This window comes from Salvia splendens, chromosome 3 (genome assembly GCF_004379255.2).
Source record: "Salvia splendens isolate huo1 chromosome 3, SspV2, whole genome shotgun sequence".
In the NCBI taxonomy this organism is placed as follows: domain Eukaryota; kingdom Viridiplantae; phylum Streptophyta; class Magnoliopsida; order Lamiales; family Lamiaceae; genus Salvia; species Salvia splendens.
Window position 1 is genome coordinate 6,135,109 of NC_056034.1, and position 13,481 is coordinate 6,148,589.

The 13,481-nt window shown below is 34.2% G+C and overlaps 2 protein-coding genes across 3 annotated transcripts; one reads left to right on the top strand and one right to left on the bottom strand.

Moving 5' to 3' along the window:
* Positions 1–4,749: 4,749 nt before the first annotated feature.
* On the bottom strand, positions 4,750–12,353 carry LOC121795586 (transcription and mRNA export factor ENY2-like). 2 transcript variants are annotated; one of them, XR_006049583.1, is made up of 5 exons: positions 11,996–12,353; positions 11,807–11,925; positions 10,804–10,880; positions 6,065–6,321; positions 4,750–5,063 (listed from the first exon to the last, which is right to left on the bottom strand). XR_006049583.1 is itself a non-coding variant. In XM_042194121.1 (4 exons), the coding sequence occupies exons 1-4, from the start codon at positions 12,095–12,097 to the stop codon at positions 6,248–6,250; spliced, it is 372 nt and encodes a 123-aa protein (XP_042050055.1). In that variant the 5' UTR covers positions 12,098–12,353; the 3' UTR covers positions 5,962–6,247. The 2 variants fall into 2 exon arrangements, 1 of the variants encoding a protein (XP_042050055.1); XM_042194121.1 differs by lacking the exon at positions 4,750–5,063 and having other exon boundaries at positions 5,962–6,321.
* A 304-nt stretch (positions 12,354–12,657) lies between these two features.
* LOC121794578 (chromatin accessibility complex protein 1-like) lies at positions 12,658–13,313 on the top strand. Its single transcript, XM_042192802.1, has one exon. The coding sequence runs from the start codon at positions 12,692–12,694 to the stop codon at positions 13,100–13,102; it is 411 nt and encodes a 136-aa protein (XP_042048736.1). The 5' UTR covers positions 12,658–12,691; the 3' UTR covers positions 13,103–13,313.
* The last annotated feature ends 168 nt before the right edge of the window (positions 13,314–13,481 follow it).

Here is a 13,481-nt window from a genome sequence, read left to right on the forward strand (position 1 = left end):
TCTATATTTATCGAATATGGAATCATTATATTTATGTAGATAAAACATTAGGGATGTAATCAAATGCAAACTCTAAATATTGTTCAAACTCCAAACTAAGATATGGACCGTTAAAAAATGTCAAAAGATGACAAAATAATAGTAACAAAAAATGTCAACACAATGTCAATGATTGATATTGTGTTGACATTGTGTTAACAAGTGTTGACATTTTAAGTTGCTATTATTTTGTCATCTGTTAACATTTTTTAACAGTCCAGATCAAAATTTGGAGTTTGTACAATATATAGAGTTTACATTTTATCACTACCCAAAACAAACAATATGTATCCATATTTGATGTGAGATACATCTTAATTAAACTTAAAGCTCAAATTAAAACAAAGCAATGTATGTGCACAGCTTCGGTCCGCGAATTCCCCCGCACTTCTTTCCTTAATTTCATCATTAATGAAATTAAACATACTTTACTCAAAGGGATGGCTACAATTTAGACTATTAAAAGCCTTCCACTAACTACAATTTAATTGGAGAGTAGCCTAATGACCATGCATAAATAAAAGACCGAATCATATAAATATATAAAGCATAACTCACAAATCTAAGAGTTAACACTAGCCCACCAAATCTTTGTCGGATTGATGTTGCATATCATTATTGTGCAATGTGCATCATGCCATCACAACACAGCACATTTTTTTTTACAGTATTACTACATTTTATGTTTCATCATATATTAGTACGAAACATTCCAAAATGCCAGAATAACCATCAAATTTAATTAATTTAATCAAATACATAATTTTTTAAAACTATCAATTTTACGATCAATAATTTTAACATTTTTTTAATCATCCCATCATCTCATATTTGGAAAAAATTAAGTCTTGCCGCACAGAAAATACACCTAATCTAAGCCACTGTCTCTATTCAGCAATACAGGATGCCCCTGCATAACTTCATGCAGTACTTTCTATACAATCCGTTCTTTTCCACGAATTTTACTCTTAGCAACTCCTATGTTCGAAGCAAGATGGTGTCTAATTAGACCACGAATTACAAATGTCTGGAAAAGCTCTATTGCTATTTCGCGCGGCAATCCACACCGGTGTAATGAAAGTGAAGGGCCTACGACAATGACGGAACGCCCTGAATAATCGACCCGTTTGCCAAGTAGAGTCTCGCGAAATCTTCCCTCAATCTTTAATTTTATAAATTAAAATAAAACCCTAGAAATTTTCAAGCCGCATCTTTAATTTTATAGATTAAAACACTAGAAATTTTTAAAATGAAACAATTGAAAAAATGTCAAAATTATGTTATACTTATAAACTATATTTAAAAGTTGCAAACTTGACCTTTGACCAAATTTAGTGGTTTTCTAACAAATCATGAATTAAAGTATATGAGAGTTTAATGAAGCTCGGATCCGATATGTTGATTGAACTTTCCGACGTTGAATTCTAGGTTACGGGCCAAAATTGAAATTTGTTCTAAATTCGAGATGTTCTTTTAAGAAAATAGATAATTAGTTAATTATAATTTTAATCTCAATCTTAAAATCTTATTAAAAATTACACTCAATCTTTGAAGTGCCTAAATAGGGTCAGAATCTTTTGATTTATTGTAAATTTAGCTTATTAATGAGTTTGAAGACCTCAAGCTGACGCTTAGACATCCATTCATGTAATATTTCAAAAGACTTTAAAGTTCATTGTATAGATTGCCCTATTATGTTATCAAATTCTCGATTTTACGACTATTTAGGTGATCAAGTTGGTAACTATCGCAACGAAATTCAAACTTTTCACTGATTCATAGCATCATGTATTTTCACTGCATGTGTGGTTTATTCTTCATGGGCAACTCAATAGCATAGAAATGCTTTCCAGATTAGGCGTTGGTGGCATTTGAAGACATGAGGAATCAGAAAGGATCGAACACCTCTTCTTCAGCTACAGGATCTGGTTAAGATTGTGATACTCTCTATTGTTTTGACCAATATATATTCATTTATATGTTTGTCAAACGCACCAGAGGCTTGGCTTGGAGATCCTTAAACAAAGTTTGATATGTAAAAATGGACCTCATATTCTCTACGTCTGTAGTTGATACACAAACTTTCCTTTTTTCACCAAAAGAAATGATTAAACACTTGACAAATAAAAATGATCGATTGAGTTGAATGAGTGAGAGAAGGAGTTGAGTAGACATTTATTGTGGATCGGTTGGTACGTGTCTTCACAATCTATTTGGAAAGTGTGTGATGTGGGCCATCTCCCATCTGAGTAACTTTTTTGTCTTGTGTGTGTAATCACTCTTTTTGGATGGATACATATAAGAGTGTTCGGTTTGCAAGATTGTATCCGGAATTAAATTTATTGGTATTATTTTATCTTGGAAACCGAACACCACCATATTATTTTAATTTGATTAATTCTTCTGGAATATCACTGGGGAAAACGACAAAAAAGGCATCTCATTAGTGTAACAACCTGCACTAATCTTCCAAGACTTTAATCGCACATGTAAGATACTAAAATTTGATTCACTGTTGAAAATAATATTACATTTCATATCTTGATACGGCTAAAAACAATATATCAAGTTAGAATATACTACTACTACTGAGTCTACTCCCTACTTAAGTAATAACGAAAATAATAAGAAATTAAGATGCAGTGTGGGTGCATGATTGTGCCAATGAGATATTGTAAATTGTAATTAATTAGACTAAATTTGTTTCCACTAATGTAAAAGTTAATCTGCCAGCCTGATACGCATTAATATAAATCGGACTGTATCTGTGGGACTACTTCTCCACAAATACATCTAATGTTTCATCAATAAATTAATTATGCCCAAGAATTAGATGACTCATCCTATCCTAATACACACAAACTTTGGCGGGGCCGCCAGCCGCAATTTTAACTATTAATTAATTAATTAATTAATTATTTATATTTATTTAAACTTTTAATCAAATCCTTATAATCTAAATAAAATTTATCGATTTGATTAGGATAAATGCATTATTAAGCATCTCAGTGCGCGACAATGTCCCTCTTACCCTCTAATTAGACTTTTTTACTTGACTAAATTTCCATTTTGCATATTCTAAAGAATCTATCACTAAATGAACATGTAAGAGGTTTAGTGGAAGCTCGATATGCCACTTTTGAGTTGAGGAGATCATTCCGACATTAATTTAAGCTAGAATCAGTTTCAATCTCAAAATCATATCTAGTTAAAAAAAATCAATAATATAGTTAAAGTTAGATTACTAAGGTGCAATTGTTCCTTTTGCTTTAAGTCTTCTCCTCAATCAAAATATACATTCTATTGAGAGTGTTTGTCTGAATAAATAAGTTTCTTAAAATAACTTATAAGGGTACTACGAGTTCATAAAAAAACTTATAAACTCTTCAAAGATGTTTGTTTGACAAAGTAAAATTTTTAAATAGTTTGTAAGTTATAAAAATAAGGTCCAAAACAATGAACTCCACATTCCATTACTTGTATCTCACTCATATTTTATTACTTCCCCCGCCCCATAAGAATATGCATTTTTTTCATTTTAGTCCGTCCCACAAGAATATTAATTTTTTTTCCATTTTAGTCCGTCCCACAAGAATATGCATTTTCTAATTTTGGAAACTCATTTATCTCTAATGAGGTAAGACTCATTCCCCACTAACAATACTTTAATTACTTTTTTCTCTATCTCTCTTTTGTTTTACCAATTTTACATCAAAACTCTTACCGATCTCAAAGTACATATTCTTTTGGGACTGGGGGAGTATGACCTACCTCCACTAACTTTGTCCATCCACTTTCCATTACATTTTTTAAAACTTAAGCCAAATCAAAGTGAATTCCATATCGGCAAACGGAGAGGATACATGCTACCATAAGCAATACTCTCTTCGTCCGCGAATAAGAGTCTCATTCCTATCCGGCTTGAGTTTTAAGAAAAGTTAAGAAAATTGGGTGGAAGAAAGTTAGTGGAATATGGATTTCACTTGTATATACTATTTTAAATGATATGTGAGTGGAGTGAGTTAGTGGAATGTGGGGCCTCTTTACCATATATAGTAATTATGAATCGAGACTCATATTCACAGACGGACCAAAATGAAAAAACAGGACTCCTATTCGCGGACAGAGGGGGTATGAATCTTGTGGATTCAAGAAACATATGTGGCATGAATTTATTCTTGCAAAACTACCCAACAACCCAAACAAGAAATGAGACAACAAAAAGATGAGAAAAGATAAAGAAGACGATGAGTGCTAAGAATTAGGTTAAAGCTCAAGAAAGAAAATCCAATGGCTACTTTCACAAACAATAACTTAATGGCTCCACCAACTAGCAACACAAGAACCAGCAAGTATACCTTAACAAATAATATAAGCCCGACAATAGATTAAGTGCAACCATAAGGGACTTTGGATAAATCTTCAAATGTGAAAATTTGAGTCTTTGTTATTTTAAAATGTTCAAAGTTGCCAAATGAAGAACCCTAGTTGGGTATGTATACTAGGGAGGAAAAGATAATTCAAAAAAGAAAAAGAAAAATACAAGTTCTTCCAAAATGCCCAACACGGCTAGCGAGTCGTCGGGTTCGTATGTGCGCGAAGCTAGCGGCTCGCTAGCTTACTAATCTGATTTGCCGTGGGGGGTCTGGCGAGTCGCCAGGTTCGGTAAGGCTCGAAGTACCGAACCTGGCGAGTCACTGAGATGGTTGCCAAAATTTCCGTCTTCGTTAAGGCACGAAGCTGGCGACTCGCGCGATCTGTCAAGTTTCTTGGCATGCCTGGCGAGTCGCTAGGTTCGTCAGGGAATGAAGCCAGCGGTTCACCAACTATGTTCGGCCCTTCCTTCACCGCCCTTCCCCGAATCCTTTTTAATCCCGATCATGTTCTTCAGCTTCTTTTCACCCGGACCCCGCGTTTCCTCCTCCAAGAACAACTTCTCTAGGAGCGCTAAGATCGCCTCGTGTTGTCTTCGGGACATTGCTCTTGTCATGGGTCGATGTAGATCATGCACGACATGATGCGTACTGTGGTTTGCATCAATGAGTTTTCAAAACATCTTATAAGACGACTGGAATAAACTTCAACAAAACACTCTAAATTATTCATTCATCATATAAGACGATTGAAATAAACTTCAACAAAACACTCTAAATTATTCACTTTAAGTTAGTAATAAGCTCATTAATTTAAGCTACTTTATTCCAGCTAAACCTCAATACCACAACATACTCAATAAAAAGAAAATCAACTATTGATTGCAATACACTCTAAGACCTTTCTTAGGATGTTAGAATAATACGAGGCTAGAATGTAATGAATGTATAATTCAATAAAGATAGCAGTGAAATGACAATTTTTTTGCATTTTATCTTTTATTCCATCATTCCAAGCAAATAAGTAAGAATGAAAATAGGAATCACATTTATTTCCATACTACCAAAACACCCTAAATTTAACTAAATTCAAGCAACTCAAATAACATATTTTTATCTCTCTCTCACACATTTATGCACTAGCAAAACAAAATGTGACACGTGTCCGAAGTAAAAGCTCGAGAAATATGATTGAATATATGAGAATATAAGAGTGGGTGGAATTAATAGGACAGCCACGAGGACCAAAAGTGAAAGCCAAGAGGAAAAGTAACCCCCCACTTCCTTTTAATAAAACTTTCCAGAATTAGATATGCTCGTATCTATCTTTATCAAAATAAATAAATAAATGGTCACAAGAAACAATGATTTCCTTCATCAACATTCTATTTTCTGCCATGATTTTCAGCACAAATTAACCAATGGCATCATACTTATGTGGCCTATATCAACCAATTGTAATCTCCTCATTAATTGTTGTTTCACAACATCAGCACCCTCAACCACAAATCAGCAACATCCAATTACACGCAGACAAAGCTACAGCTAATAACAATTAAAAACTGTTTATCTACTAATCACAGCTTTACTCTCAATAATTAACAATATAAGCTTTATCGATCATCAACAAGCCAATAACAATTTAGATGTACCGTTGGTGATCACGACATTATATTGGAGAATGTCAACTTCTATCCAGCGATCAATAAGAGCCATTTATCCTCCATGGTATTTCTATTGGCTGCTCATCCCAACGTGTTCCTCCAACTCCAGAGGACATAATGTGTGTTTCCCCTACGAGTGCACAACTCTTGCTTGTACAAGTTTCTTCCACATCAAGTAGTTGTTGATGTCAGAAATGAGCGAATTCGCTGTAGCATTTCTGCTTTCACTGAATCAGGTACAAAAGCTGGATGCAAAAAGGCAAAAGTTTATAAGATGAAGAGTAAAAGGTCAACATTGATCCTGAACATATGCTCATTTCATAAACTTTATCTTTTGAATTTTTGCATCCTGAACATTTCAAATCGGATCACAATTGGTCCTGGACTAACTGTTCCGTTAGTTTTTAACGGTCAACAGGTTTAATCTCAATTTTGACCAAATTAGACTGTTAATTATGATTTTTTACTCCCTAATTATTTCCTTAATTATTTTAAAAAATATTCATTTAAAACATGAAATAAATAATCAGGTTCCCCACTTATTTCATCTTCCTTCCTTCCATCGTGTTTCCCACTTTTCTTTCATCTTCTTCCTTCCTCTCATCTTTCAGTGGGTAAAATGAAGAACCCTAGTTATGGAGCGTTCGGCTTTCAGCAAAGGGTCCGACGGGAGTGGCGGCGGTCAACGTCGCCCACTTTCTGAAATCCCTGTTTGCTACTTCGCTTGGCGGTGCCCCTACAGTGAGAGTATAGGAGGAAGAGGAAGAGGAAGAGGAAGAAGAGGGTTTCAGATTTCTCCAAGGGGGTTTTCAATTTTTCAAGAATGGCGTCAAGACAGGTGCTTCAACAGCAGAACAGAGGAAGTGCACAGATTCTTCGATCGTGTTTATTGCTAAATCAATAATTGGGTTTCAAGATGATCTTGAATCGCTATTGAAAACGTGGTTTCAAGCATTTAGGGATTGTAAGTATAATTTTTGTTGATTATAGGAGTGGAGGCAGCAGTTCCGGTTGCTAACATGCAGAAAAATAAGTGGGTAACCCTAATCTATTACTCCCTCCATATTAAAAAAATAGAAACATTTGAAATGACACATGACACTAGTTTTAATACACAATCGGTAAAGTGAGTGAGAAAAATAGATAAAGTAAGAGAGAAGAAAAAAAAAATGAATAAAGTAAGAGAGATGTAGAGAAAAAGTAGTGAAAATAGAGTTAGTGGATTGTGGAGTCCATGTCCTATAGAAATATTCTAAAGTTTCTATTTTTAAGGAATGACCTACAATGAAAATAGTTACTATTTTTAAAAACAGAGGGAATATTTATTTCATATTTTAAATGAGTATTTATTAAAATAATTAAGGAAACAATTAGGGAGTAAAAATTATGATTAACAGTCTAATTTGTTTAAAATCGGGATTAAACCCGTTGACCGTTAAAAACTAATGGAACAGTTAGTCCATGACCAATTGTGATCCGATTTGAAATGTTCAAGATGCAAAAATTCAAAAGATAAAATTTAGGACAAAATCCGTAAAATTAGCATTTACTCAGGACCAATTTTAGCCTTTACTCTAAGATGAAAGCAAGACAAATATAAACTTATTGATCAAAATGATATAAAATACTATCACCAGACACTTGAATCATATTAGATGAGCTTTGATGCATCTAAATATTAAATCCATGGAGCTTGCTTACTTCAAGAAAGTGTCATTTGGTGGCTGACTCTGTCTTGCATTATAAATGATAAAATTTATAATTGATTCCATCTATATTTGTATGCTAGTACAAAGAAGATAACGATATACCATGTTCCCGCTTTGTAGGTTTGTAATTGATACATAACTACGTATCACTCAACTAGTCACTTTAGTTCAAAATAATGCCATGGGGTTAGCCATGAAAGTTACATTAAGTACAGTGAGGGAATTTGTAACACGCATCCATATCCAACAAAGTAAATAAGGCCTAAGTATCTGCACATCATAGTTTTAATAATTAATATGATGAGCGCAGTCTAATGACTTATCAAAGCAAGGTTTATTGATCCAGAAACCTATTTACTGGAATGAATAAAGATTCTTCTACTTCTTAAATATATTCTTCTACTTCTTAATATACTGCAACAAAGTGATACAAGCATCATTTATGAAAAGGTTCATCTTAAACACAACTAGGGTTTGTATATATTTACCATGCTAATATGGTTCTAATTGAAGGTCTCAACTAATTTGTAGTGACGATAGGGATGTCAAACAAGGTAAGATTGGCACACCCAAGTGCTCAGTGCCATTCCAATTAAATGTCTAAAGTTATGAATAGCAACAAAGTAAGTCTAGCCAAAACCAATGCTTACCCCCCTAAGCAAAACTTGGAACTTGATCCTATACCTAAATATTCTGAGAGTAAGGTCCAACCAGCAAACTTATTTTTACAGATGTTTATACAAATTTCTAATGATATGAAATAAGATGTTCGCACTTGGAAAGCATACTGATCCAGAAAGAAAAGATATAGGGCTATCAAAACTGAAAACTAAAACAGTCCCAAGTAAATATACTTTAGTTTCAAGTTAATATTGCATATTATCTTTTAAAGTGACTTCAAAGTTTCATACACAGGATCCGTCGAACCAAGAGCCAACCTATCTGACTAGCAACTTGTTTAATCAGGCATCAACGCCTGTATACAAAACCTGTCCAGTAGCCATTGATATATGATGTCTAGAGCCACCTCTTTCTAGATAAATTAATACAGACTAATAAAAATCACAAATCCTATAACTGCAAGGTATTTATGTGCTGAATGTAACATTTTTCTCTAGATCAACATTGTATCATTTACCAGTTTTTTCTTGGAGCAACATTGGAGGAAAATGGAATGTAGCACTGAATAGATAAGAGAAAAAGGCAGGAAATACTGCTAACAGGCTGTTAGCATAACTGGAGCTAAATATAAGTGGATTATAGCAAATACTTCAACCTCATGGTAGGTGATTTTGAAGCTTGAACTTGCAGAGATATACTAGTAACTCAAACACAGAGAAGAATGTAAGAGTTTGAACCTAAACTTTTCAAGTTAATTGGGATTCCATAGATAAATGAGAGAAGGAAGGGTAGGTTCTCATAAAAGGAATTTTGAGATGAATGATATACCACAAAGCACATGCAATATCTTCCAAAATAACTGATCCCTGTAGTTTGTTTACATGCTCAAGACTATCAAGAGAGTAGTCATAATGATAGATACACGTGGCATGAGGCATTAATAACTTTTCCGGGGAAAAAAGGGTAAGACTGAGATAAAAAGATGATCCTCCAATATTCATCATCAAATTTTTATTCAACAATATTCTTGAAGCAGAAAATGAAAATTCACCCGCAACAAATGGTATTAACAAATTTAGCCATAAACGTTTGTTCTAGGTCTAACTTCTTTGTTTTTGCGAAGTTTCACATGGAATAAATGTCAAGAAAAGTGAACAAAATAAAGCAGAAGATAAAAAAACCAAGAAGATTTGGGAAAACATTGTGTCTGATCTTTTAATATATGAGACATCTTACCCCTCATGAAGGGGTATGCAAGAATAAGACAAGTTCTACAATTTAGACTAAAGTCACCCTATAACTATCCAATTCAACGATGATACACTCAATGCTTAGAATCTTAACTGCAAAGCCACTGCAAATCTACCCCTGACATGTCCTAAAACAAGTCATGCATTTTTTTAATGCTTCTGGTCATGCTCACACTGTCCACATGCCTGCTACGTATGTATTGCAAACCCTGAGGTTTCCCGGCATTTCTTTTTGCTCACAACCAACATCAGGGTTAAGTCAAAGCAGTTGCATTTAATTTTTATTCTTATGCAATTCTACTGAATTGATAAAGTAAGCTGGCTCCCTCCTTCCAGCTTAAGATGACACGTTTTCCTTTTTAGTTTGTCCAAACTAAGATGACACATTTTTTTTGGAAACTTTCTCTCTCCAAATAATACATTCAACCACTTTTTCTCACTCCTATTAAAATATTCATCTTTCTTTATCTCTCTACTTTAATAATTACACCCACCTTTTCTCTCTCCAATTAAACACTTTAATCAATAACTCCTAAAATCCCATGCCGGCTAAGAAATGTGTCATCTTAGACGGGACGGAGGGAGTACATCACATGCTGAAACACTGCATAAAGTTTATCACAAACATCATTATAAACGTAACTAAAAAATAATGAATAGTGCCTACTAGAAAATAAATTTGGTTCTCCGCAAGGTTGTTGATACTTGAATTTATAGAAAAGACAGCATAATAAGTTTAATATCAAGCTAACAACTATAAATTCTCTCCTGTTTATTTTTCTGATTATAGTATGTTAATAGGTCGATTACATTTAGTTGCCTCCAGCTTTCAATCACGGGTGGATAATCAGAATCTAGAAGCTATGCGTGTATTATATTCGTAACAAGATAAATGCAATACAATAAGGGCATTGGTACTCCAAACGCCCTTGAAGTTCAAAAGATTAACAATACTAATTCAATCATTCAATCTTATAGATACATACCCTCTACTAACAAATTAGAACATATGCACTACTGAAAATAAAAGAAAGAATGAATATTTAGTAAAAAGAAGGAATAAAAAAGCCAAGTATAATTATAAAATAAAAACTTAAGTAGTAAATCATTAGTACATATTAAAACAAATGAATGGGGAGAAACCCACCTCTTCCTTTCGGAGTTATGACTTTGACAAGTTCATGAACAGTTATAGTATCCCTTCCCTTCTTCCTTGCAAACTCCCTGTCAGAAAAAAGTTCAAGCATAGTTAATGCTGTAAGCCCACAAAAGAATCTAGAATCCATGATTAAATTAGAGTGGGGAATAAAAAAAGATGAAGGATAAATGAAAGACATGGTGGTCGAGTAATGGAAAATGTAGTATTTGAGAATTCGACAATCCAGAATTCTGTCAATCACCACCATAAAACAACCAAACGTAAGTCCATATTTCAATTATTGTCAGACTCAAAAACTTAATCTCCCATGAGTCTTGAAGAACTGTTGTGCAACCAATAAGAATGATAAAATTGTTTAGTACAAATAGGATAAGGTACCTGTAGTACTCTAAAGTATTTCGTGGGATTGAACCTAACACTCAAATCATCTTTTTAATGATTTACGTTGCATAGAGTTCCAATATTACACTAAAATTTATTTCAATAATAAGATATTAATACTGATCACATGAACAACATTTACTAACACTTTAGAATATATTAACGTGCAATAATAAAATGTTTCCCTATATTGATTATTAATGACAGTATAAAAAATTGAAAAATATGTGGACACGAGTTTAATACTATACATTTAAAGATCCGAGCAACGTTTTGGTTTTATACCTTTAAATTCAATTAAATTATAATATGCACATCAGGGGTGATGTGAATTGTGAAACCCTTTGAACAAGGATTTGGAGAGACTTAATCCCCCCTAGTACGAGGAGAATCTGGAGTTATTTCAAACAATCCATATGTTAACTTAATTCAGCATTTGGAATGTAAAATATGTTGGAATTTAAATTGGGAAAAAGCACCTCCCAAGTCCCTAATCTTCTATACTGCTCCAGTGTGCCTCAAGCAAGCAAAAAAAATAGTACTAGTTGATAACTAGACCTAACGTGTCTTTGAATATATTTATTAAATCAAAAGAAGGTCTAAGCAGAACCTGCAGAGGGCTTTCATCTCATCTTTCCAGCCACATTCCACAAGCCTCTCCACTAATAATTCCTTCAATCGCTCTTTTTCTCCGATAAGAAGCCATGAATTGATCAGCAAAATGAATACCTAAATCTCCAAAAACCCTAAATCATGTCTCCACAGTTCACTGGTTAATCGACTATTCAAATTCACAAACCTTCAAATCGACTATTTGTTGAAGACTCGGGTGGATTGCCCGCTCCATTTCAGCATCCGGAGTCGGGTGGGGTTGAATTGACGCGTTCCTTCTTCCCAGCATCAGAAATCAGACGTCGCGCCAAATATAAATAAATGGATTTATAGAACGGATTCGACGAATTGAACTCGTGAATTGAAATAGGGTGAATAATTAATAACAAAAATAATATTTAAATCATTACTTTAAAAAAATATACGCCATATAACAATTTTATGTTCACCGACCCTACACAAATAAATGAATAATGGAATTAGGAAATCAGTGTGATGTGGGTTTTGTAACATGCTAAATATGTGAATTTAAAATATACTCCTACACATTTTTGTTCTTAGACATTTTAAATTCAAAACTTATTTCAAATAGCAGGAGTAAAAATAAAATATATATCAATCAGAAAATATTTTAGATTATGCTGGTGTGACGGCGTCAATGATGAAGAATAAAAATGATGAAATTAAATTTGAATGTGAAATGGGTTTATTAATAAGCTGACGCTAATTTGAGAATACCACTAAATTATTTCCCGCCAAATACTAAATTATTTCCCGCCAAATACTGCCGCCAAAATAAATTAAAACATACAAATAAACAAATAAATAAAATAAAATACTAGTAAAAAACACGAAACCCCTCTTCATCGTCACAGAAGGGGCAATGGCAGAGCAAGAAGAAGGAGAAAACGCCGCCGGCATCGACGAGCCGCCCCCGCCCAAGCTGGAGATCCCGACCCGCCGAGTCAAGAACATCATGAAACTCGACAAAGATATCAGCAAGGTCAACGCCGAAGCGCTCTTCCTCGTCGCCTCATCCACCCAGCTCTTCCTCCAGTTCCTCGCCGAGAAATCCGCCCACGCCGCCGTCGAGAAGAAGAGAAAAACTATAACACTCGAACTCATTCGGATTGCCACCAAGCGACACCGTCCCACTGCCGATTTTCTGCTCGATTCTCTCCCCCTGCCAGCTGAGCAGAATCATCCGGGAGATCGTGCTAAATCGCGGCCAGATAAGAAGCCCGTTCCTTTTGCTACTCGTTCAATTGATGCTTTCTTTCAAAAGACCACTTGAAATTTCCGTTGATCGTCGAGACTGTAAAATAGTTGATTTTTTTTACTTCATCTTCGTGCTAGAGGATGTTTTGCTGTTGTGATGCTCAGTTCGCGCTGTTTCAATTATGTGGAGATAAAATCGTGGGGAGTAGTTTGTTCAATATTGCGGTGCTTACTTTAATTAACAAATCCTGCGCAATCGTGATTATATTAGAATTTTGAATTTCTCATATCTAATTGCCCTTCTTCTATTTGTGCACACGACTGTTGACACAACTCTCTTTATATTATGCGGATATGATAGTGTGAGAATGTTGTGAAGTGGTGGTGTATCTGTGATGAATCAGTTCAATGTGTTTCAGTTAATACTTTATGAAGTATTTGTGGCATGTGATTTG